The sequence below is a fragment of the Primulina huaijiensis genome, chromosome 17 (genome assembly GCF_012295235.1).
Source record: "Primulina huaijiensis isolate GDHJ02 chromosome 17, ASM1229523v2, whole genome shotgun sequence".
NCBI lineage: Eukaryota > Viridiplantae > Streptophyta > Magnoliopsida > Lamiales > Gesneriaceae > Primulina > Primulina huaijiensis.
In genome coordinates, this window is record NC_133322.1 from 3,284,115 (window position 1) to 3,310,045 (window position 25,931).

Here is a 25,931-nt window from a genome sequence, read left to right on the forward strand (position 1 = left end):
GCATAAGTTCGCAAGTCTTAAATTTATAATTGTTGTTTCGATAAATATGGGTGATGATACAATATGTATGAAAGTATGGTATTTTGAAATTTTATACACAACTCAGACATATTTTAAAATATGAAATACCAACAAATATCTAAGTATATGAGAAAATATGAACGTTTATTTGATCATTAGTTCGATTCTCTTACCAAAACTTTGTTAGACGAGCCAATCACATAAAATTTGTTAAATATAATTTATTTGATTAACTTGATTTACATACTATTCCTGGCTGAATGTGAAAAAAAATACGATTTTCTCAAATTTAAACGATAGTCAATCTCCCACATAAATACATAACAAGTTCTTTGTGCATCCGAAAACCCAAACGTACGGAAATTTCCAAGGTTTATAATACCAATAATATAATCAATCTATTTAATTACCAACCTGAACATTTCCAACAAGTGGAAAATATATAGGCCATCATTATAAACAAATTATGACTAATTCGTACATTAACTGTGTAACTAGCAATTTGGGTACAACCTATAAATTACGAAAAATATTGATAAAATCTTACCAATAATCTCCACACACGAGCAATGACCATTCTTGGAATGGTGAAATCTGCTTGCGTCCCCGACTACGATTTCTCGGTTTTTGACGATAGATATGTACTTTATAACAACATGCCAGTCATCACATACCCTTAAATTCTTCATTATCCTAATGGCAATGCCATCTGGTGTGCTCATTAGTGCGTAAGCTAGAGCTATTTTTTCACTGTGGTGCCCCAAATTATATTCTTTTTCCTCCACATCCATATCGTGAAGAACGACGTCTGTGTCAGGTACATATCCGAGTAGTTTGAGTTCACCTGTTAGTTCTTTCAAGTACAACTATCACCTGTTGTGAAACGATGCACCCGATTCTTCATTTCGAACCAGCTTATCCCGGGTTCTTTCTTGACCATTCTTTCTCTCATTGTTTTCCAAACCTCTGACACATCCAGCCATCTTTTAGCAAAGGCTTGGGTATTTGCAAGGAGCACATAAGACGCGGAATCTTGAGGATCGATTTTCAAAATTTCTTTGCATATTATTTCTGCCATGTCTGGGTTTTTATGAATTTTGCAAGCTGATAGCAAGGTTTTCCAGATGACAACATCAGGCTTTACAGGCATGGATCGAATAAAAGCTTCTCCTTCCGCCAAACGGCCAGCTCTCCCTAGGAGATCAACTATACAGGTATGATGTTTAACTTGAGGCTGCAGCCCATACTTCTTCACCATCAAATCGAAAATTTCAAGTCCTTTATCTGTTAATCCACAATGACTACAGGAATACAGTAAACTCAAGAATGTGACATCATTTGCTTGCAGTCCTTCAAGTTCCATCCTGTTGAATAACTCAATAGCCTTTTGTCCTCTTCCATGAAAACCATAAGCGGCAATCATTGAGCTCCACAAAACAAGATCTTCTTGAACTCCATCCTTCTCCCCAAAAACGGTAACAGCATCATCCAAACAGCCACATCGCGAATACATACTAATGAGGGAACTAATAACCCCAGCAACCGACATCGCCCCGGCTTTTACAACCTCAGCATGAATCTTCCGGCCCTGACCAAGAGTGGCCATCTCAGAACACGAGCTAATCACGCTTACAAAGGTGATCTTATCTGGTCGAAATCCTGCCATTTTCATTATGGTGTATTGATCTAGTGCACCCACAGGACACCCATTCTGCACCATCCCAGCAATAAGTATATTACAAGCAACAACATTATGAACCGGCATTAACTGAATCACATTCCCGCCTTCTCTCAAACTACCACACCTCATATACATATTTGCTAATGAACTGCCAACAATCAAATCAAACTCCAGCCCTGATCTAATCGCATAACCATGAGCTTGTTTTCCTCTACTCAAATCCTTCAGTCCAGCACATCCCCTCGAAATGCTCCCAAGTGTGTACGCATCAGGTAGAAACCCACGAGCGTGCATTTTCAAGAACAATCTCAACCCCTCCTCATTTTCCTCAAACTTGATCAAGCCTGTAATAATCGCATTCCACGTGGCTGAATTCCTCTCACCCATTTTGTTAAAAACCTCAATTGCAGCACCCAATTCGCCATTTAGTATGTGTCCTCCAAGCAAGATGTTATAGGACATGATATTTCTTTGGGGCATTGTGTTGAACATATTGACAGCGGTTTTTTGCATGCCAAGTTTGGTATAAGCATTCATCAGGTGGTTGGACCAGAACTTGAATCTCGAGCGCCCTCCAGTAATCATGATGGAATGGAGCTGTCGTGTTACGAAAAGCGAGCGGTATTGGACGCATGCTTCGAGGAGGCGGGACAAGAGAGATGAGTCCGACCAGAGAAGATCGAAGACAGAGGTCATTGCTAGTCTGAAGTGACCTCTGTAGCATATTTCAGCTACCCTGTTCCAAGAGTGGAGGATGACACACGATCAACACTTTAACATTACTTACAATTCAGAGAAGTAGCAGATATGTTGGACATGAAAAACGAAAATATTTCAGGACTTCTCAGTAAAAAATCATTACCTCCAATGAAAATTAGTAGAAAATACGGTAGTAATATGATATTTAAGTATCAAATATTTGAGATTTGGTATTAATATGTGAGTTTTGAGCATATGTATTGGTATTAATGACACATTTGTCATTTCAAGAATAAAAATCGGTACAAAACATTTAAAATATGATATCAATATATGGTATTTGAGTTTCAGTTTCAGTTTTGATATGAATATATGTTATTTGATTATCCAAACATGTCACATTTTAATAAAATTGTCCAATTTTATACTCAAAATATTATCATTTTGTATCAAATATGAAATAGATGATCCTCATATATCAATTATTAGTATCATATTTTCAATGTTTTTATTGATTTTCATCCGAGAAAAGAAATGTGAGTTCAGAAAGCACAAAATATTTCGTGAATTAGAGAATGCAAAATATATATTTTTCGACATAGACTAAATTTGGATTTAGAGATTTAAAACAAATTTACCCATTTATTATCTATCTATCACTAATATTTACACCACACTCCATTCGAATAAATTATTACATTCCATTTTGATTTTTTTACATAAAAATATTGAAATTATTATTTTTGTTATATAGTAAAAATAAAAACTTTTTAAAAAGGTTTTTATTTTAACTTTTGATAAAATATTATGTTAATTAACACATTAATTTTGGTTAAATGTCTCTCACTCCTTTTCTTAGTTATGATATAATTTCAGTCTTTAAAAGAAAAGGTTAAAAAAATAACAAGACTACAGAGCTTCGCAATGGCGACACTATTTGCTTCCTCCCCACACCTGATACTACGTCGTTTCGTCGTCCCCTTCCTCCCTACATGTCCATATCGTCAACCCAAGCAATCTCTTCCACTCAGAACGAAACCATATCTTTCCTTATCGAGGACTCTAAGCTTCCTCCCTAATCCACGCGCCATTTCGCAGCGGATAGAAGATGATGTTTCTGTGCTAGATATCGAGGAAACCCATTCTGAAATCGAGATAAGTTCCAGTGCAGATGCCTATGAAGGTTTAGAGAGGGTTTTGAGTTCGAAAATTGAGCCCCCGAGTCTCAGCGTGAAGGAGAAGAAAGAGTTGGCTTCGTATGCTCACAGTTTGGGCAAAAAGCTCAAGTCACAGCAAGTTGGCAAATCTGGCGTCACTGACACTGTTGTGACGGCGTTGATTGAAACCCTTGAAGCCAATGAGCTTCTCAAGGTAATTGTAATGTTCTGTAAAAACTGTGGTTTAGGATTCTTTAAGGTAATGGATGGTAAAAATGCCAGATAAACAGACAAGGCATCATTTTCAACTTACATGATCCCTTGCAATATAATGTAATGAAATTGATTTAAGACACAGCACGAATTGACAAGATAAAATGTCAGTCCTGAAAAATGCCAGCCTCGTTATCTGTCTGTCTTCAATTGAAAATATGTGCAATTTAATGTGTTTTATTATTAGATTTCTTTGCTTAGTCTTAAAAAGTCTGTTTTTCTAGTTTGTGTTGGGGTTCATGTAAATACATAAACTTGAACTTCACTTTGTATTGCTTTGATACAAGAGGATGATCAATCTGTTCCAGCTCGTCGAATAACAGAAAAATATATGTACTGTTCAGACTGCCCCATATATCCCGCCACGGGTTAAATTACTGTTTAGTGTTTTCTTTTCACTTTGTTAGATGCTTTTTATGTAACATTTTTTATTGGTATTATGGGATTTGCCATGAATTTCTTTCAGTTAACACTGATAGTTGAATCAAAATTTAGTTTGCTCTCATGTATTTGGTACTAGTAGGGATGAAAAGAAAATAATTTGCATTGATTGTTCAACATTATGTCAGCTCAAAATACATGGTACCTGTCCGGGAGAATTAGATGATGTGCTGAAGCAGTTGGAGCTATCAACTGGGTCGGTAATCGTTGGGCGGATCGGTAGAACCGTGATTCTTTACAGGCCAAGCATTGCTAAGCTAAAGGCAGAAGAGAAGAAGAAACAAGTTCAAAGGGTTTATTTGAAAAGGCGATCTATGTCAAAACAATCTCCAAAGGTAAGTCTTTTATGTGCTCATTTTAAATATTTTGTAGGACTCGCAAAGTTTCTTTCTTCTGCTCTTGATTTTTATGACACGGGTGGACCCAGCAGACCAACAAGACCTTCGCTTCCCAATATATAATGTTTCGAGTTTCATGCTGAACTGAAATGCAGAGTGAAAGACTAAGGCCAAAGACAGGGCCAGGACAAGAGCAAAGAAAATTTGGTGTTGGTAGGCGAGGAAGTAGCAGATTTTGAGCTGCCATGATTTTTCTCACTTCGACAGCCCAACGGATGGCATATCATGCAAAGCCATCAAACCCAACTTCAGGATGAAAGTGACGTTTTGGAGTTCATGCTTGTTTGTGAGGTCAAGGGAGTTGCCTAAGATATAAAAGATTCTTGAGGTAATGAATTTTTCTCCACCATCTGGGACGGATTCTAGTGAATGACTAAACAATATATAACGAAAATGACTAGGGTTTATAGACTGCTGCTGAATAGTGACTTCTTGTGTGGAGGGATTGATTGTATGATGAAAGCATTTTATGTTGCAACTCTCTTATGTATGTGCTAACATATGGATTTAAAAAAAAATATGGGTGAAATACCTGTACAATAGTGTTGCCTATAGTTTAGATTAGATACGTTCCAGTGTTCTGCTTGTATGCATTGAAACGGGAATTAGACAGAACGTGTTTGGATGTAGAGTGTCTTAAAACGGAAGCTATTTCTAATGGTATTTGACTAGTTTTTTATTTTAAAAAAAAAAGAATTTGAAGAAGGCGAGCAAAAAATGCGACTTTTATATTTATAAATATAGTTTTTTGCTAATATATATATATAGAGAGAGAGAGAGAGAGAACAATGTCTTGTTTTACTTTTCTATTTATACACTAAATTGGTTTTTTTAAAAGTAAAAATAGAAGCATTTTAAATATAAGTTGTTTTCATTTTAATGAAGTATTTGATTAAGTCAGATGCATAAAACTTAATCGTATTTTATCCAATAACCATTTTTGATTACTTGTTGCTCCGCAACTAATCGAACTGACATTAGCCCAGAGATGAGAACAACGTCAATATTGATTTCAAATTCACATTAAACTATCTCAATGACATAACGATGACTTGCAACAAGATGATGTCGTAAAATAAATGATTATTGGAGATAAGATTGTGCGAAATTACATCTGCCATCGACTTGTATTTTTAGTCAGAAAGTGATTTCAGAATGAATAGTTCACTAGTTACTTTAACGATTCCATATAACGCAAAAATAAGAAGTGATATGTCAGATCGGAATTCTGCATTCATATATATAAAACAAAAACGAGAAAGCTTCTCAAACGTATGTTGCTTAAAGCTCTAACCACAGGAGCAATAATACATTTATATAAGCAAACGGGAAATGGGTGCTATATAACAAAGAGGAAGCTGGCGCAAATGCGTTTGCTTAACAAGAATACAAAAGGTTGTATATTGATATGCGAATCTCCACCATAACAAGTTCAGAAAACTTCCGCCATCTTACTTGCAAGAACACGGTCTCGTTTTTCAACGTATCCAAATGGAAACCAACCTGCTTTTCCTTTGCATTCCCCTTCAGCCCAGCCATTATTTGAAATCTTGAAAGGAAAAAATATACATTTAACTAATTGTTTCGTCTGCTATATTTCGTACAGAACTTGCGAAATCAAGAAATTCATCCGTGAGAAAATGTAGAAAACAAGCATGAAATCTTCCAAACTAAATGAGGAGTCTCAAGGTAAGGAAAAACAGAGAAAGCTGCGGGAAGAATAGCAAACTGTTGGATAATGATCCAAAAAATGCTTCCAGATTTATGTGAAGGGAGACGACTACTCTTTGTATTCAATTTTCCATATTCCATTTGCACTTCTGCATCGATGTTACATATGCCCCCAACCACAAACTTGGATATGCTTCAAACAAAACGTTGAACATGTTTTACACTTTTTTATGATAAACTGGAAGACATCCAGCAACTTCGTTTTATGTTTCTGTGCAAATAATTGTTTCTTCCTGTATCTAAATGAAGAAAGACCCCAAACATCATGGATTGGTTACAATGATGCAGCTTCATCAATTTTAGATCCTCTCAAAAACAAAATAAAATAAAAATTAGATTCTCTCCGAATGGATGGATATCGAAAAACATTTGAAATCATGTGCTTTTTAAAACAATGGATTGGCTAGCCAAGGTTAAAGATTTGAAACAGGAATTTTGTCAAAAAATAGTCTAAATAATCAACTGCGATGGTTGATTTTGTATAAAACCATAAACTAAAGTCAAAAAAAAAACTTAAAGGTAATCAGCCTTTAATATGACCCAAGACTTTCCAATGAGTGCACAATCTTAAGGTGGATGCAGCCAAGTATAATTTATTTTTGGTCACAAAACCATGTCATCCAAATAGACACGGACCTCAGCCTAAAATAACTATCATAACTTCAGTATCAACCCAAGTATAATTTATTTTTGGTCACAAAACCATGTCATCCAAATAGACACGGACCTCAGCCTAAAATAACTATCATAACTTCAGTATCAACCATCGACTACAGATATTTATTAATCTTGCATGTATCAGACTAAGCTCTGAGTGCAGTAAAATTTCAGTGTCCTTGCCTAAATATGATGGCAAATGATTATAACTTAATCAAAGAATAGCAAACCTTTCGCACTACAACATAGTCTCCAATTGACAAATTAAGCTCCACATCAGATTCAGCTTGATAAGAGTACACCACCTGTTGTAGAAGCATTGCAAAATGGACATAATTTATCAATTACCATCAAATCTCCTGTCTTTATAGTTTCATACCTTGCATATTAACTTAAAAAGTCAGACTTACTTCCCCAAGAAAGTATCCCATGCCATCACTTAATCCATTCTGCAAAGGCAAAGAAGTCGCACCGTTTACTTCTTCATAAGATGGAGGAGCAGGCACACTATCCATGCTTGGAGAAGGCGCAGCTTCAATTCTTTGGCGCTCTGACATCATCTAAAACACCCGAAATACATGATGTTTCAGATTCTAAAGTTAAAAAGTCACATGACAGGCTACCCCCCCTTTCCTTCTCCATAAATAACAGATAAGACCATTACACCAACCTCGCCTTCTAATTGATCAAGAATTTGAAGAACACGCTGATGGTAGGCACGTTCTGCTTCAACCTAGAATACAGAAGCAAAACAATTTAGGGATAACTGACAAGACTGGTAGCGGAACTCTTACTCAGTTGAGAAATCAGAAATCATTACCATGGCTATTAGTCGTTGAAGTGTCAATCTTTGTTGCTGAGATTCCACTGCAGCCATTGCTGCAGCTGATTCTTTCCCCAACATGGCCACATTAGACTTCAGGTCATGCAGTTTAATTTCAGCTGCTTCAAGTTTCAAAACCATGTCCGGATGGGCAGTTCCTTCTCTGACTTTGGCTTGTTTTTTGGCAACATCAACAGCCTATCTAGGTTGAAAGAATATAGAACGTCTAGTGAGAGGCAGATTAAATCAAATAAAATACAGCTTAAATAAAAGGAGATAATTCACAGTTGACATGATAAATGGATAAACATCGCAAAAAAAATTCATAATAGATGCTAGGAGCCAAAATCTTGTTGACAACAGAAACAGAAAAGAGGAAATAAATTCGCATAACTTCCACACAGAACAGCATAATTACATTAAAGTACCTGAGCTTCCGCCTCTTGCCGCATTCTATCGTATCTCTGAGCAAGATGGCGAGCATCTTCCAGTGGAGCTCCCATTACCATAGCTCTCAAAGGTTCAGCCACCTGATAGAAGAGTCAAGTCTTTAACCAATGGAGCAAAATCAAATAATCCGCAAGGAAACCAAATGTGATATAACACAATGTGATGATACAAAAACATTTAGCACTATCTATTGGATAAGATCCACCACTAAAACAATGCACCAACACCAATTTTTCAATATAAAAACTTACCAAAATATCGTACTTAGACACAAGGAGAAATTTGACATAATTGTGCCGCACAAACTAACAGAAGCTATAAGGGCAATAGAAAAGTGGGTAAATTATTAAACAGGGTATGATGCCTTTTGCAGGAAGTAATGGGCAATTATGCAAGAAATCCCTAATGTTATATCCAAAACAAGATTATGGAAAATATTAACAGGAATATAAAAAGTAATGTCACGTAATTACAACAACTAAACATTCCATTGGAGGTGAGAAAGTCATGATTATGACCTGTGTTCCCAAAACTTTTAAGAGATTTCCACGTTCTTTCTCCATTAGAGCACGAGCTCGTGCAAAATTTGATGCAGCTTTTGATAATAAGTTACCACTGGTACATGTGTTCTCGGCTCCATACTTCCTGCTATCCTCCGACATTTTAGTTCCTGAACAAAACATGAAAACATAAAGGAATCAACATCTTACAAATTACAGAGGTCAACCAACTAATTTAAGTGATAGTGATAGAATAGTTGGTTCCCCAAGACTAGTCATAAATTTAAGCCATATGAGGTCCATGATTTTGACAAAAGTTAGACATGAATAAATATTCAATGTAAGAGTAGCATTCAGGTAATTTAGATGACCTATCTCAACTTGCTTAGACCCGGTAACAATATAACCTTCAACACCACGGACAATGTCTCTTTGAAAATGCTGAAAATGGAAGACAAAAGAAAAATTAAACATAGAATTTTACGAAGGCATAAAGTATCTGCTCTATTTCATAGAATGTACTACAACATTCAGAGACTTAAGAGATTCCGAAAACAAGAATGCTCATCTGTGCTACATGTCAGCACCCACGTGCACACACTTGAATATACGCGTTAACTAGATGATACTGGACAGATACACAATCGGAAAAGATTTAACTGAAGAGAAATAACCTTGGCAGCACGAGTAGATATGTAGAGCCTTTCAAGCTTCTGGTGCTGTATGAGCTCAGGATCATCAGTTACAACATTGTCCGAACCTCCATAAACCCCTGCTCCAAATTGCTTAAAGACAGCCTGAAATAAACTCATATACGAGACGGTATTAGACACCAAACAAAATCACTTTAAAAAAGTCCACGAAAACAGGCAAAATCGTCATAGGACAAAAACTAGCTTGGACGGGCTAAATGAAAGAGCAACTCAAAATTGACACGGTATGATTGGCCTTGTTGGATAGCAAATAGAATATAAGCCCCATGCATCAGCATGAAACCACACACGGAAAACAAATACACGCATAGCGCTTGTGTAGGGTTCATTTTGACGCATAGCAATCTTCCACTCTACCAGAAAAAATGTACACGTAGAAGCCAGTACGAGCTAATGAGCCAACATTCGAACCACAAATACCACATCTACAGTTGTCAAAACTCGATTTCTTCCCAGGAAAAAGAAATTAATGCTATCGGTCCTGAACCAAAGCGATTGCACTTCTGGCTACACTCGAATCCTAACGCTGGAACAGATAAAAATAATCAAACTCACACACAAACCACACAATGCGACACAACCGATGACTTGTGAAGATCTACATAACGCGTTACTCGGAGTTGGTGACTGATCCGAATGATTTCGAATACAAATCGGTATCTGATACAAAGAGAAGCTCAAAAACATACTGATCTGTGAATCAGGAGAGAAAAAGATCACCTGTTGTTGCCTTGCGACCTGTTCTCGGAGCCTGGAGGCTTGTTTTCTGATGGCATCCATCAACGAGTCGATCTATAGCCTTTAAACTCGTATCTATATAAGCGTGTGGTTGAACAAACCTGCGTTGGAATTTTCAATTCGTAAGAGAACGGAAAAGATTAGGGATGCGATTGAAAAATGAATGGCAACTCGAACGGAACTTTTGTGGATTAAATTATTTTGTTGATCGGCGATTTCAATTTTAAGTCCTTTTTAATTTCAAGAAAAAATATATATTGAAATAAATAATTTAACGAATATTTAAAAAACAAAAATCTTAAAAAAAAAATTTAAATTATTAATAAAATATATAAGACTCGAAATCGAGTGATTCTCGTTTTTAGAGTAAGATGTAACTCGGTCTGTTTGACTAGAGGCATAAGATTATTATAAAAGGAATAAAAAATAGTCATTTTTTTTACCTTAAAATCAAGAAATGGATTTTTCAACAAAATTATTTTTTAATTTCAAATATATTAACTAATATTTTACCATGATTATTTTCTTTACATGAATACCCAAAACATAATTAAAATATTATAATTTAGATTAAATTGGTACTAGAAAATTATCATTTAAAGTGTTGACATTAAACATTATTATAAAAATTACAATAATACAAAATATTTTAGTCACGTCTAATTTATTTTTTCAAACATCCAAATTGGTGAATTCTTAATATAAGATCAAAGGTAAATACATCAATAAAATAGATACCTTTCTGAAGATTACACATAGGTATTTTTAAATATCAAAATTTAGCATATTATAATTGTAAATAAATTTAATGATTATTTAATTTTTTTAAAAAAAAAATTATTTTTCACAATGTTCATGCTTGAAATAGGTAGTGAAAAAGATGATACAATCCAAACTTCTACATATTTGGCAAATAAAAAAACACACTGAGAACTCATTGAAATATGCCAATTTTCAAGGTTATGCATGCAACTGTCTTGGTTCCCATAACCCAATCCGAACAAATTTTATCTACAAGTAACACACCCTTTTAAGAGGGGTGGAAGAAGATTAGATTTTCGAATTTGGGGAAGCTCATCAACTACACTGATACCTCACGAATGAACCCATCAAGATCACGTTATTGCATAATTCATATTATAAATACTGTTCTATATTGCATTTTCACATGTACACACAACAAATCACGAATGACATGTACAACATTGTAAACTAGGATCATATTCTCACGTCATATATCACCAGAGCCATACCTGTGTCAATGCGACCCAAAGGTGAAAATTTAAATTAGTTCATTTGTTTAGCAAATAACAAATATAATAAAAATACATCAAAAATAATATATTACATAAAAATATGTTAATAAATATTTAAAATAATTACATAAATATTACTCGTCTAATTCTTTTAGAGACAAAAAAAATTTTATAAATCTGTATAATTTAGTAGTCGGACCATTTTTTGGTCAATCGACAACAAAGTTAACACATATAGTCTATCTTTGTGACATTATTATTCAAAGACAAATCTTTATTAACATCAACTTTGATAAATTTTTTTTGGTTGATGCATCTGTTACTGGTATGGTTAACAAATTCTTATTGACAATATAAAGTATTTAGGAATAAACCATTCACTTTAGCCAAACATAGTAGTATATTCAGAATTTGTTGAAGTTTCGTACAATACTTCATCAAGCTAGTAAAAGACTAACTTTTTAACTTCTTCAAACTCAACAAATATCCAAAGTCGCTTGTTATTGTTTAAATTGTTCAATCTGAATTTAAAGAGAAGACCGAGTTTAATTATTTATAAATAGAAAATATTCAAATTAGTCTTATTTTTATTTTATACCCAGCCAATTTTTTTTTAGTTCAGTAGNACTTCTCCATTTTTAATTGTAATGTTATTGTATAAATACCATATATAAACATATATATGTTTGAATAAAGAAGAAATATTATTAAACCAAATCCTCAGTAATTACAATGAAAATCAAAGTAGGCGAAAGTGTAACTCAACCTACCAAACTAAACACAAAAACAAAATCCTAATTAACCAAAGCATGAGCGATCTTGTTAGCTGATCTAAAACAAAAATAAACACACAAGATTGTATTTCCCTGATGATAGCTTTACAACCTTCAACAACTAGGCTTAAACATGAAAAATCTGACTTCGACATATTCAATAACTCGATAACTACCTGAGCATTTGATTCCTCCATCATATGATCGATGTTCAAATATTTAAGCAAACTTAATGCTTCTCGAATGCTCAAAGCTTCGGCGATCGGCGGGGTTGAAATTACCTGCCAGACTGTCATGGATTGTTGCTATCATGATGTCGTGATGTTTTCTAAGAATGCAGACATAACCGATAGTATGTGAATTAACAAAAACAACCACATCTACATTGCATTTCAACATATGTTTCTTAAAATGTCGAGAGTCAATCAACTTTTCAGAAGTTAAAATAGTTGAAGTCGTAAAAAGCAAAGTTGCATTAAATAAATATTTAATGTATTGTATTATAAAGAAATGTCGACAATACCAATATGTGTCGGAAAATAGTATAGATGATCGTTGAAAATAAAAATCGTCCCTTTAAAGACTTCGGGTATAAACATGTAGATTCAGAACCTCATAAACACAAAGAAATCAACAAGTTTCAAGCGTACACGATCAATGTTATACAAGATCTCGAGCAAACTTATTCTTTATAAGATATCGAGCTGATCACCTAACACATACCTATTTATTCACATCTGATCATCAAGGATCAACTTGTGCTGCTCTACAACTTTTGTTGTTCAAAGCTAATTGTTGGAAAATTTATTGTTTCCGATGAACCGAGTGTTTTTTAACTGTCAGAACTAATTGTGTTGAAATATTACTAAAAGTTTCGACTTAGACAGTGTGATAAGTCATAACCGAAGTGGGTATGTACAATGATTGTGTAAATCAAAGTATTTTAGTGAATTCCTTTATAAGTGAAAGAAGTAATCAATGTAGAAGTCGTTATCACCAAATATTCATAATATCTTGTCCATTTAAATTGCACATTTACTTTAGTCTTCCTTTATATAGCCGCTGTGTTAATTGATTGTTTGCACTGAATTAATATATTTTTCATATCTCACTAGTTTAGCCACACAGTTTTTGCGCATAAACTCTTTTTAGTAGTCCAGTCAAGCCTTTGTTCAAAAAAAAAAGTCTTTTAACAACTAATAAATATTAAAACCAACTCAAATTTTGGAAAATATTTTTAAAAACTTAATTTTCCGTCCATAAATTCTATTTCGATCTCAATAAAGTACGTTTCGATTAAGTCTCAAAAATTTACTTTTTAGTGTACATTGTAGTACAAATATTTTATTTTATATGAATCCTTTTTATACTGTTTTAACTCTGGTGTCGTGTATATATCTCTATTTAATATTAAATATATTTTATTTTGTTTAGTAACATATATTTAAGAAAAATAAATTATTATAGATTAAAGAACACACAAAGTCATCCAAATCTTATCCATATTCAAACGATCACAGTTTTAGTTTTTGTATAGTTTCTAAATCTTTACACAAAAACTAATCAAGATAAAAATAAATTTAATGTATATGTAGGTATACTGATATGGTGTAAAGAAAAGATATGAAAATTTTATTTATTTAATTAAATATTTGTTCTGGTAAATTTCATTTCATTTGAGAGAGTATAAATCACATAATTAGATAATAATATAGAAAAGCAAAATCAGAGGGAAAAGTCCAAAAAGGAAAAGTGGAAAAATCCCAATAACTAACCACCAGTTTCGCCCACGAACCTGTCTTCAATACCCATTTACCTTTTCTTCATTGCTCCCAGTTTCTCCAATTTTCAGGTAATTTCACTATCCATGCGTAAAAAAAATCTTATTTTTAACGTTTTTCAACTGATATCTTTTGGGTTTTTCGATTCTCTTTTCTTCTTTTCTTTTCTTTTCTGTCGTGGGAATTTAAAATTTTGAAATAATTTAGAATTATGGAATGCATTGAAACGAGAGCGTTGAAATCCAGTTTCCTCTCGCAAATGGCCATGAAAACGAATCCCCAGGTGTTCTACAACGATGAAGGATGGTGTTTTGCCGGAGTGAACAGTTTCAATTCCGATGATTTCCCCGTAGAAGACCTCCTTAACCTCGATTCTCCCGAAAAGGAGTTTCAGGAGGGGTGTGTTTTTCAGCGGCCTGAACAAGGTGAAGACGTGAAAAAGCTGCCACATGAGATAAATTTTGAAAATTCGGACGACGTGGTTTCCGGCGAATTTCAGAGCCTTTCCGCCGGTGACCTCATGGTTCCGGTGAGCGTTTAGATTTTTTTTTCATTTTTAGATTTTTATTGATTCATGTATAAATTTGGTCTTCGGAAATGGGAGGGAAGAAAAACTAATAAATGCATGAATTTTCAGTTTGATGAATTGGAAAACCTTGAGTGGCTATCACAATTCGTGGACGATTCCACTTCAGAGTTCTCTCTGTTATGCCCTGCCAGAAATTTTTCTGGTAGAAATGGACGATTCTCCGGGAACCCTCCCCCACTCAACATTTCTGCGGTTCAGAAACCCCGGTCTCCGTGCTTCCCGTTGCCGCTTCCCACGAAACCGAGGAGCAACCGGTCAAGGTCAAACGGGCGGCCGTGGTCACTACCATGGCTGACATTGAGCGCCGCCGAGTCTTCTTCAACATCCCTGTCTTCACACGGTTCGTCCACGATAACCCCCTTGTTTTCCGAAAACCCGGTTCAGAAAACTCTCTGGTTTTCACCTCTCGAAAAACCTCCGGTAAAGAAGCAAAAGAGAAAACCGGAATATGACGGCGTCGCAATATCCGGGCGGCGGTGTACGCATTGCCAGGTGCAAAAGACCCCGCAGTGGCGAGCTGGACCGCTAGGCCCCAAAACATTGTGCAACGCTTGTGGTGTCCGGTTCAAATCCGGTCGGCTATTTCCCGAGTACAGACCGGCTTGCAGCCCGAGTTTTTCGCAGGAAAATCATTCCAATAGTCACCGGAAAGTTTTAGAAATGCGGCGGAGGAAGGAAAATCTTGTAGAACCGGACTTGATGGTTCAGAGTTTCTGAGAGTAGGCTAGGCGTACCGACGGCGGTGGGAATTCCGGTCTTTGTGGCGGGATGTAGGGTGGTAAATTAGATGGATTATAGGATGATAGGAGGTAAAGAGTTTTTAGTAGGTCTCTTTTCTTAATTATGGATTTTTCGGGGCTGTGTAATTATTTCATTCGCAGTTTCTAATTTAATCAAATTAATATTAAGTAAAAGAAATTTGAATTTTAAAAACTACATAATTATTGATAATTATTTTTAAAATAATTGCAAATATATTTTTTAATTATTTAATGCATTCATAATACTTTGTCAACTGTAGTTTAAATAATTTTAAAATTATTTAAAATTTGGTCCATTTCTGTGGTTCAATTTTGTTGAATTTATTATTCAAGGTCTAAGGATATTATGCGTAGAAAAATGAAAATAAAATTTATTGAATAAAATTATTATTATTATTATTTTAAAAAGAGATGGGGATGAAATGGGTCCATTTGGTTAGGCGTGGTAGGAGCCCATTTTTACCAATACCGCTGCCTTTGAAATGTCTAATTCTGATCTACCCATCCATTTTAATTTAATAATAATTAATTAATAACAATGATGATTCTATAAAATTAGGTCGTGGTTCAAATATGACTACCACTTCAAGATTTTCTTTTTTAGGGGAAAAACATTTGGAATATTGTAAAAATAATCAAATTAAGTTTTTGAAAAATAATTATCACCAAATATATTTAAATATGAGTAGGTCTCACAAATCTTTATCTGGGAGACGGGTCAACCTTACGGATATTCAAAATAAAAAGTAATACACTTAGCATATAAAGTAATATTTTTTCATGGATGACCCAAATAAGAGAGCTGTCTCACAAAATACGACCCGTGAGACCGTCTCACACATGTTTTTACCTTTAGATATACTTGGGTGGGTAGAGTTTTTTTAATAAAAAAAATGACCAATACTATTTTTCAAATTATCCCGTATTATTGTAACGTTTATAAAGGGTAAAAGTTATTTGTAACTTTTGAAAATTATAGATTATGCACTGGAATTTTTTAATTTTATATTTTCTAATGAAAATGTGTTTGAATACTTTAAAATCTAAGGAAAAAAAAAAGATAATGACCAAGGTTCCACGGCGTAAGTGATAATTGAATTGGAGTGGGCTCATGTGGTTGGGTACCCATGAAATTAATCAATTATTCGTGTTTCATAAAGTTGTGCTGCGGCATGCCATGTGAGAGTGGTTATGAATCAACTACATGATATTTATTTTTGAATCATTGTTTGTGTGTGTGTGTGTGTGTGTGTGTGCGTGTGTGTGTGTGTGTGTGTGTGTGTGTGTATAACTTCATTCGTTGTAAAATTTAAAAACTTGGGATGATGCAAGGATGATGTTGAATCTTATTATTTTGCACCAAACGACCACTTGAAAATAATTTTGATTTTGTGGAATCAATCCATCCATTTGTTTAAATATCCTAAAATTTGAGAATATCATTTTAACAGTTGACTTGCAAGATCAAGGCCAAACAATTTTTAATTGTCTAGTAACAAAGTCAAAATAAAAGATATGGTTGACAGAATCTGTGGGATTTTGGAATTCGAATTTTTAAATTATTTCAGATATGCATTTATTTTAATAGCTAAGTAGAGCAATAGAAGATACAATTGTTGCCGGTGAGAGTTGACTTCCAAGACTGTACTTTGACGGGCAGTGGTGGGGATGTATATCTACCATTTGTTTTCATGAAAGATATTTGTCTACTTTCTTGTTTCTGATTTATTATTGATGCGAATTAACATTCTTCAATACAAATAGTGGATTCAAATTTTATTTTAAGATGGTGATTGAAGAGTTTTTGGATGAAAAAAAATTGTGCATTTTCAAAACAAAAAATTGCAAAATGAAAAAAGAAAGAAAATTTCATTAACATGTTTCGATGACAGTGCGTGAATTCCATATCTTTTGTTTTCATATTCATTTATTATATTGATGTTCGTCTCCATCGGACATTCAATTTTACCAAGGGGAGCTCGATTGGTGGCCATCATGATCAAAGCAACACAACACTTGTAGAAATGTTGGTTGTGGTATGAGTTGTGTTTTTGGAAGTAAATCTGTTCTAATCCCCTTTCATCTTCTTGTTTTGGCCAAGTACATGTAACACGTACTACAATGTTTCCACTAAACTCGATCACCTAATATAGGGGCACAATCTTAAAAGAACACAACATACAATGAATGATCACATTAAACATTAGAAAACAATCAAACATTAGAAAACAATCAAAGTAAAGATATTCCTAATATGGGTATCATATACCAAAAAATGATGAAAAATCAATTTCAAGGAAATATGGATACAAATATCCATTAAGTTCATCCTTTTTCTTGCCTTACGTGATGATAGCCCTCAGCTTCCATTATTCAAGAAAGATATATATTTTCATGTTCAAATATCCAGTTAATTAACGCCTAAAACCATAAAAATGAAAGTCTAGCAGATTCAGCACAAAAAGGCACAAGCAAGCAATTTCAGTTGGTGCATATTTTAGGATAGTTCCTTCACCCCAAGCTTCAATCAATCAACATCTTAACTAAATAATTAACCTCGATTTAATGCACAATACTTGCAAGATAGCCTATGCGCCCTCTAACCACTCTTGCAATTATATCGGTCTTCAGCAAAGGTCTCAAAAGCCGATAACAACATAAACTACATCATTGCCGAAATTATAAATGAGTTGGCATTTAGTAGATCAATTTCCAATACGGAAACAATTTCATACCTGAGAACTTTGTATTTCAGACTTGAAGTTGGAAAGATTGGCTTCTTGTGCCATCTCAATCTACAAAAACAAAAATTGAGAAAAAAATGCCATATAGAAACACAGGAAACTCAAAGCTAAACCTTATATTACAATTTACATAAAAAAGTTTTGAATGTTCAATGATAATATATGCACTAGAAAACACTGGAAGAACTCTTACTCTCTGCATCTCGGCTCTTGAAATAAGATTTTGCGATATATTCTCCAAACTGTCGTCCAAAACCTCAGTCATAGCAGATGTAATTACCTCTGCATGCTTTGAAGGTATGCCTTGTGCTTCTAAACTCCTCATCTGGCCACAAAACAGAAGCATCTAATATTCACACCTCCTTTACTTCATTGTGCAGCTATAACTAAGGGTACAAACAAAAACCTAGGAAGAAATACAGACCGTCCTTTCTTATTAAAAATATAATCCCATGGCGGCAACTGGGAATTAGTGTTCACATAATGTTGGACTTAGTCATCCACCTAAATGCTGAATGCATTGAACATTATTCTTCAGGCTTTAATTCTTATCTCAAGCAAAAGAAAATTAATAACACACGAATATATAGAAGCAAAAATATCTATTTTACATTTTTCTTATCATTTTCAAACATTATTGATTAGAAATGGAAATTGGTATGCTGTAGGTCAGCTTTAAAAAATGGTAAAAAGAACATTTGACGCGGTAAGTAAACATGAGTTGCAACCAGAATTCCATAATGAATGAAGAATCGGGATTAAATCACCACAGCATCAAAAAATAAAATCTTGTTAATTCTCAGAGGACCGCGTCTCACAATCACTAATACCCTAAAATGGGTAGCTCCATTCCTCGTCCCAACAAATAATAAAAGAAACATTAACCAAAAGTTAAAAAAATATACCAGCGCTAGTGTGTCAACAAGATAAACGAGTCTTCCAGTGGGTTTAACGAGCTTAGAGATCTGCCTGTTGTCCAATCGATAACCGAATTCGAGGACAACGAACCGTAGGATTTGACGGAAAACCGGCCAGATTGAGGCCCATTTACCGCCAAGCCTCCGGCATTAATCTCTTGAAACTTTGACAAGAGAATCCACGATTGAAACGCACGTTTACGCGCAGCCATTAAAATTCCTCGAGAAAAAAAAGATGTAAATATTGGCGTAATCCTCAGATTCAAAGAACACAACTTCTAAAGGGTCAATTGTGCACAATGAAGTGTTCTCTTAATTGCAATAAAGATTTTCGTCCAGGAAACGAAAGAAAATTGAAGAAGAAATCGTTTGTTAATGGCGGAAAATTAAGAATTTCGGTGGTTTCAAATATGGTTGAGACGCAAGAAGCTGCTGTTCGTTGGTTGGCGGATTTTTCACAATTAATACTCTACAACGTCACAAAGACAAACAGCCCGTATCACACACCTGTACGTGCATAATTATTACATGATTCGAGTATCTCACAAATTAATTATTTGAAATGTTAAAGGTGTTAACTTTTATATTAAATATAGATTGAATTAATCCGTTTTATAAATATAGACTCGAGAGATCGACATATCATTTTTTTAATGATAAAATATCTTAATAATGAATATTTAAATTTAGCTTTATTTATCGAAATTATCGTGCATAAAATTTTTGTGTAATTTTGGAAGTAGATTTAGTAACTTTTTTCTTCGTTTCCGACTTGGCATGATAACATAAAGGAAGACAATATTATATCAGGATTACGAAAAATACTGTCAAAAAATAGTTACTAGATCTCTTACTTTATTTTTTATTTTATATTATATACAATAGTGTTGGGTGGATTAATAATAATTGTTAATGTTAATTACGTTAATAGTTATATAATAATAATAATAACAATTTAATTAATAATTATTGTTGTTAAAAAACAATATTAATATTAATTATAAAATAATATATTTTAAAAAATAAATATAATATTAATAATAATTATTGACTAATAAATTTATATATTATAATGAAAATATGTTTGAACTGTTATAAAATATTTGACGATAATTTGCTCTTTAAAACACATTTAAAAAAATCTTAAAAAAACACGGTACCCAACTTTTTTTAAAATAATTTATAAACGGTCAAATTACTTATATTAACATCTTATAATTTTTTTTAAAAAATTAACCAAAAAAATTCAAAACTTATATTTATAAACGGTCAAATTACTTATATTAACATCTTATAATTTTTTTTTTAAAAATTAACAAAAAAAATTCAAAACTTATAAATACTGTATAAAAAAAATAATAAAATACACACACAAAAAAATAGATCGTACACGCCGCAAAAAATAATATGCAGCCCTTGCCTCCATTTGCCAAACAGCGTGCCGTCACGATACCTCGCGTCACAGCAGGTTCTCCCTCCTCCGTCTAGCCATTGGGAATCTTTTCTGTAATTTTTTTAATTCTTCATATGTTTTGTGTTTTATTTACCTTTCTTCGTGGGGATTTAGCAGTTGTGAATTATGTGATTTCTGTTTCTTACTTTTAAATGTTCGTTGATGTTAATTATTTGGCGGACGTGTAATCGTGGGCTCAGATTTGTTGTAATTTTAAGATGGGTGGTGTGATTCGACTCATCATTGTTTGGATCGGTTGATGTCTTTTGAGCTGCGTTTTTGTTTAGATTTCTTAGAATTTACCGTGGTGCCTGGTTTTCGTCACGTTTAATTATCCTTAAGTCATCAATTACATTTGAGGTTTCAGATCTGTAGCTTGAAGAGCAGTTGTTAGTTCTGTTTTTGGTGTCTTGGAGTTTGTTAATCTGGATCCACCCATTTCATTTCTTAATTCAGTTATGAAGTGATGGTTCTTGTATTGGGGAGCTGGTGTATCTTAATACTGGTGGATTTTCCGATGTTTTGAGGTATTTATTATTAATTAATGTCTTCTTTTTTGGCGGGATTTTGTACTTAACTATTCTGATTTATGTTTTCATTTTCCTTGCTCGTAATTGGCGATCAACTGTTTGCTGAAATAGCAAGTAAGGTTTAATATTATTTTATGATATTTAATTTGTGTAGTGCTTGGTTTGAATAATCCTTGTTTTCGATTTTCTATGCCTCTGAGCTGTGTTTCAAGTTCCAGATTTGCTTTAGGTTACATTTTTCCTATGTAGTTAGCTATTTCTTGTTCCCAGAAATTATAAGTAATAATTATGGTTTCAGATATAATTTGCATGTTGGTTTCTGCGGCCAGTATATTTGCTGATTTCAGTCAAATTGTACAAATTTAACCACACGGATGCTTGAACAAGCCTCTGTTCCACATGCAAATATTGATATATCGGTTGGTTTTTGGATAAAGAAAACATTTCATTTATAAATTACAATTTACAAGTTTTTTTGTTGTTGGTATTTTGTGAAATGCAAAAATACCGAAATGACTCTTCAAAATTTTTGTGTTTGTATTTCCCTGCGGCCTCGTTTAGTTTCTTAAGTTGATATGTATAGTCAGTATCTTCTTTTACTCGGGTATGCTTAGAGTTTGATGTAACCAATTTACGTTTCATTATGTATCTTGACTTGGTTGTGGGTTATATGTGGATGTATTTGTATACTGTCTTCGAAAAATATTTAATATATTTTGATATATTAGATTTTTTTTCTCAGTTTCCTTGAACTAATACCTCATCCAAATAATTTTTAAAAAATTAATAAAAGATGTAATTAGATATTTCTATATTATTGTTATGGGAAAAACATGACAAAATAAAAACTCAAACAAAAAAAATTGATAGATTAAAACTTAGTATATAACACACGTTATTTGCCAAAACTTACTAAAATATTGGGATTAACATAATTCTTTCTCAAAAACTCTGAGATTTTTAGACAGTTCAAAATATTAATTTTGTGAAAGTCTCTCACCGTTTTCCTCGTTTTCTCAGCTGTTGTTCATCGTTTTCAATTTTCTTTCCAATTTGTTGTGACATACTTCGCTTGAATTTAAAAGCTAAGTTTGACTGATTTTAATTTGTTTTTCTTGCCTTTTTAATTGTATAAGCTGCAGTATGGAAATCCGCTATTTTTTCTTCTGTATGTATATTACAAGTTGATGATCAATGAAAAGGAGTTTTAACGGAAACGGGATGATTTGATATCCATTTTGGAAGAAATAAGGGAATTGTAACACGGTAGAGATCAGGATTTTGGTGTTGGTGCCATTCAATGTTTTCTGGTTGAAAAAGGTTCTGATGAATTCGTGGCATGGAAAAGCTTGAAAAACGCACTGCTTGACAATCTAATTTTCGGGATTAATGACCTCGCTTTGAGTCCAAATTCTAACTCACATTTTTTATTGTTTCATATATCGAATACTAAGTTCTATGCTTCCTGTTTTGCTCTATGTATTTTTGCAGTTCACATAGTTGTAGGATTAAAGCTTCTCTTAAGTTTCTAGACTTTTGGTTGTCTTGATTGGTCTTCTTTTTGACAGCAGCATTTGTCAAGCCTCTGCTAATTTATCAATCATACACGTTCTAATGTAGTTAGCACTTTTAATTTGAGTTGGTCTAAACGAACTCATTTTATTATTATTCACACACATTCCGCTTTAAAAAGGCGGATGTGGCAACAAGAATACGACTTGTCTTACTTCTTTGCCTAGCACGTAGATACTATCTTCCGTGGATACTTTCTAATTGCCATTTCTCAGACAGGGGAGGCCAGCAGGTAACTGTATGAATTTGGCTTATTTACAAATACAAAGGATAAAAAAAAAGCCAAAATGTTTTGCTGTATCAGACTAGCCTAATATACACATATTTACATAAGAACATATCCCTTGAGCCAGAAGACTAATTAGGTAGATTTTATTTTTATATATGCAAGAATTTCGCAAAATACTCCTATTCTAAGTTGACTGGATTAAACAGCTACAATTCAGTAAAATGCATCACAATATGAATGGTGGAGACAAAGAATAGGTTATCGGGCATACTTGAATACGAGAACTGCAGTTTTATAAATCTTGATCGCCATTTCTTGACCGTCAGATTTTGTGGCATGATAGACATTTGCCTGTTTAAAAGAAAAATAAAGCAGACTCAAATTATAGGTAATTTAAAACAGCTGTATCAGAAATTGATAATAAAATCTCGAAATTTGTAATAAAAACTCAAGAAAGTATGAACTTTCCAGGTAACACAAAACTTGGAGAAAATCTGTGAGAGCCCATTTTCCCAAAGCCCAAACAAATTCCCCAAGCCCGGTCCAGTTTTATTAATTAAGTAGGGGCTCGTGCTCCTGATTAGCGTTTAATAACCAAACAACCAGGATTCGTTAATGTAAACAGCGAAAACGATTAAATTATTTTTTTTTTACTTAATTAATAAAACTGGGCCGGGCTTGGGGAATTTGTTTGGGCTTTTGGGAAATGAGCTCTCACAAAATCAGAAAATTGGAGAGACGGAATGAAATGGGGAATCTAAAAATTCTAAGCATAAGACCTCATAACATACTTATTTTGTAGTCTATTGAAATGTACAGATATATCATATATATAGAAAAATTTTAATAAAATGACTTTTGTTTGACCCTGAATTTTAAAATTTAAGCTTCTCAATTTATGAGCACATACATCAATAAATAAATAAAAATATATAAGAGAAAAATTTGTGATTCGGGTCTGGAAAACCCACATTGAAGGCCCCGATACTTCATGGATCCCCTCTTCATGCATATGGGTTTCTTGCTTCGTGTTTATTAATTTATATGAGGTTGAAGACTTTGTTTTTCTGCTTCCGGACGACGTCGGTTATGGATGCTTACATCTATGGAGGGTAAAGATCGTTGCTTTTACATAATTTTTTGCCTTTACTTGTCTGGGTTTGATTTGTTAATCCTTTCGATGATTTTGATGTGAAAAAGGTCGATTCTTTTAAGGTCTTGGCAGTATTGTGTATCAAGTTGTAAGCCGATCTGTTTTTAGGCTTCATTCTGTTCTTAATCTAGTGTTTGGGAGTTGATTACTTTGTTGGGTTTCTTTTTTCTATGAAAATTGGAACTCACGCATGCTTATACAGCGCACACGAACCCCGTTTTATGATTGCGTTTGATATAACTAAGTGTCGACTTAAAATGCAAATCAAATCCTTCAAATTTAAAGCACTTTGCCACTTAGATAGCTACATATGACACACACACAGGAAAAAGAAATTGCTGCTCTTTGTTGCTTATGGCTTTTTGGAAGATATTAATTATGTTATTTGAAGATATGTGGCACTTATTATAGAAAAATAATGGCAAAATTGTCTATCCTGATAATGTTGGTATTTATGTCTGTATTGTTTAATCATTTTATTTGCATTTGTTAATTATATAGGATTTTATCTAGCTCGTCTTTCTGAAGCGTGACCGCACGAAAAAATATAAACAAAAAGTCAATTTGAGACCTGGAAACTGGTCTAATTATCCAATGATTTCATGGACTCCGTTGAGGACATATTCGAATCCTCTCTTAATTTAGAAGAAACCCATTTCAAAGAAGGCTATAAAGAAGGCTATGCAGATGGATTGCTTTCCGGAAAAGAAGAAGGCTGTCAAGTGGGTCTGAAAACCGGATTTGAAGTTGGCGAGGAATTGGGCTTTTACAGAGGCTGCATTAATGTTTGGAACTCCGCAATCCGGATCGACCCAGCTTGCTTTTCTGTCAGGATCCAGAAGACCATCAAGCAGATGGATGAGTTGCTTCACAAGTACCCAATTTCTGACCCAGAAAATGAGTCAGTTTCTGATATTATGGATTCATTAAACTTGAAATATAGGGCTATTTGTGCTACTTTAAATGTAAAGTTGGAGTATAATGGATACCCGAAAGATTCTAATGGTGAAAAGATCGTATTTTGAATAGCTATTGCACGTTGTGTTTGTAGATTTGTCTCACTGTAGATTTGTCTGAGACGGGACATTATTAAATAAATCTCAAGGGTCCTGTTCTGGACTCTTTCAGTTAATTGTTGGGGTGAGTAGTGAATCATGCTACAATGGGAAATGTTTCAAATTCATGTTGAACTTTTCTGATCTGATATTTCTGCCCTTAAAATACAATCACAATCAACTTTGCACCTGCTTTGTGTTGACTTGCAGATTTTTCTTGGAGTTTATTTTTATTCGAGGACTTGTTTGAGGATGATGAGCTTTAAAAGGTAGCTCATTGCTACTTTTTGTACAAACTGTTGCCTTTTGCACTGTGTTGTTTTCCTGATCATGATCACTTTACTAAAATTTAGAATACTCTATAACATTGATGCATAGAGTTTCTGTGGAGGTCTCGTGCTTAAACGGTCTTTCTGTAACCCTGGTATTTATATCCCAAGAATGTGACATTTGGTAACTATGCTTTGCAAACTCATGGATGTGTGGGTAGGAATTAGCAGATGAGAAGTTCTGAATATTGCTATCTTGGTCCTTCCATGTCCCAATTGTTCTTCTTTCTTATTCTACGCAAACTTTATACACAACTTGGTTCAGCAGGCTGGGGTTGAGGTTGGAGGACTCCTTGATTTCGCTGCAGGGTTTTTGGCTTTCACCTCCCCTTTATGTAAGGAATTTGACACTTGTCTTCCTGACATGTAATTTTTGCATTTGATAGGGGATGCCAAGGTCTAAGGATATTATGCGTAGAAAAATGAAAATAAAATTTATTGAATAAAATTATTATTATTATTATTATTATTTTAAAAAGAGATGGGGATGAAATGAGTCCATTTGGT

The 25,931-nt window shown here is 33.8% G+C and overlaps 5 protein-coding genes, 1 long non-coding RNA gene and 1 pseudogene across 7 annotated transcripts in view; 4 read left to right on the top strand and 3 right to left on the bottom strand.

Annotated features, from left to right (window-relative positions):
* Positions 1 to 349: 349 nt before the first annotated feature.
* On the bottom strand, positions 350 to 2,552 carry LOC140963549 (pentatricopeptide repeat-containing protein At2g41080-like; annotated as a pseudogene).
* A 733-nt stretch (positions 2,553 to 3,285) lies between these two features.
* LOC140962288 (uncharacterized) lies at positions 3,286 to 5,210 on the top strand. Its single transcript, XM_073421146.1, has 3 exons — positions 3,286 to 3,772; positions 4,401 to 4,607; positions 4,766 to 5,210. The coding sequence occupies exons 1-3, from the start codon at positions 3,326 to 3,328 to the stop codon at positions 4,847 to 4,849; spliced, it is 738 nt and encodes a 245-aa protein (XP_073277247.1). The 5' UTR covers positions 3,286 to 3,325; the 3' UTR covers positions 4,850 to 5,210.
* A 673-nt stretch (positions 5,211 to 5,883) lies between these two features.
* On the bottom strand, positions 5,884 to 10,488 carry LOC140963353 (SH3 domain-containing protein 2-like). The gene is made up of 10 exons (XM_073422644.1): positions 10,265 to 10,488; positions 9,506 to 9,628; positions 9,203 to 9,272; positions 8,850 to 9,001; positions 8,310 to 8,411; positions 7,879 to 8,079; positions 7,729 to 7,791; positions 7,469 to 7,618; positions 7,289 to 7,363; positions 5,884 to 6,219 (listed from the first exon to the last, which is right to left on the bottom strand). The coding sequence occupies exons 1-10, from the start codon at positions 10,322 to 10,324 to the stop codon at positions 6,103 to 6,105; spliced, it is 1,113 nt and encodes a 370-aa protein (XP_073278745.1). The 5' UTR covers positions 10,325 to 10,488; the 3' UTR covers positions 5,884 to 6,102.
* Positions 10,489 to 14,008: 3,520 nt separating this feature from the next.
* Positions 14,009 to 15,577, top strand: LOC140962424 (GATA transcription factor 7-like). 2 transcript variants are annotated; one of them, XM_073421306.1, is made up of 3 exons: positions 14,009 to 14,163; positions 14,300 to 14,621; positions 14,730 to 15,577. In XM_073421306.1, the coding sequence occupies exons 2-3, from the start codon at positions 14,304 to 14,306 to the stop codon at positions 15,396 to 15,398; spliced, it is 987 nt and encodes a 328-aa protein (XP_073277407.1). In that variant the 5' UTR covers positions 14,009 to 14,163; positions 14,300 to 14,303; the 3' UTR covers positions 15,399 to 15,577. The 2 variants fall into 2 exon arrangements, with proteins under 2 accessions (XP_073277407.1, XP_073277408.1); XM_073421307.1 differs by lacking the exon at positions 14,009 to 14,163 and having other exon boundaries at positions 14,188 to 14,621.
* Positions 15,578 to 17,912: 2,335 nt separating this feature from the next.
* Positions 17,913 to 19,545, bottom strand: LOC140962244 (uncharacterized). Its single transcript, XR_012172506.1, has 3 exons — positions 19,092 to 19,545; positions 18,380 to 18,511; positions 17,913 to 18,237 (listed from the first exon to the last, which is right to left on the bottom strand). It is a non-coding gene; the product is annotated as an uncharacterized lncRNA (long non-coding RNA).
* A 964-nt stretch (positions 19,546 to 20,509) lies between these two features.
* LOC140963464 (uncharacterized) overlaps positions 20,510 to 25,931 on the top strand; it is a 15,059-nt gene continuing 9,637 nt past the window's right edge. Inside the window, exon 1 of the mRNA XM_073422801.1 lies at positions 20,510 to 20,571. Within this exon, the coding sequence (XP_073278902.1) occupies positions 20,511 to 20,571 (61 nt within the window). The 5' untranslated portion in view covers position 20,510. The remainder of the gene's footprint in view (positions 20,572 to 25,931) is intronic.
* LOC140963468 (uncharacterized) overlaps positions 23,639 to 25,931 on the top strand; it is a 21,428-nt gene continuing 19,135 nt past the window's right edge. Inside the window, exons 1-2 of the mRNA XM_073422809.1 lie at positions 23,639 to 23,999; positions 24,542 to 24,569. The gene's annotated coding sequence lies outside the window, so the exon portion shown is untranslated. The remainder of the gene's footprint in view (positions 24,000 to 24,541; positions 24,570 to 25,931) is intronic.

Bases quoted from the DNA above. Each gene is read 5' to 3' on its own strand.
- LOC140962288 (XM_073421146.1), top strand. From the start codon at position 3,326: ATGGCGACACTATTTGCTTCCTCCCCACACCTGATACTACGTCGTTTC. The intron at 3,773-4,400 runs GTAATTGTAATG...ACATTATGTCAG, and splicing joins AAGCCAATGAGCTTCTCAAG to CTCAAAATACATGGTACCTG. The intron at 4,608-4,765 runs GTAAGTCTTTTA...ACTGAAATGCAG, and splicing joins TGTCAAAACAATCTCCAAAG to AGTGAAAGACTAAGGCCAAA.
- LOC140963353 (XM_073422644.1), bottom strand. From the start codon at position 10,324: ATGGATGCCATCAGAAAACAAGCCTCCAGGCTCCGAGAACAGGTCGCA. The intron at 9,002-9,202 runs GTCATCTAAATT...TGTTTTGTTCAG, and splicing joins GTCTAAGCAAGTTGAGATAG to GAACTAAAATGTCGGAGGAT. The intron at 7,364-7,468 runs GTAAGTCTGACT...CTTCTACAACAG, and splicing joins TGGGATACTTTCTTGGGGAA to GTGGTGTACTCTTATCAAGC.
- LOC140962424 (XM_073421306.1), top strand. From the start codon at position 14,304: ATGGAATGCATTGAAACGAGAGCGTTGAAATCCAGTTTCCTCTCGCAA. The intron at 14,622-14,729 runs GTGAGCGTTTAG...ATGAATTTTCAG, and splicing joins CCGGTGACCTCATGGTTCCG to TTTGATGAATTGGAAAACCT.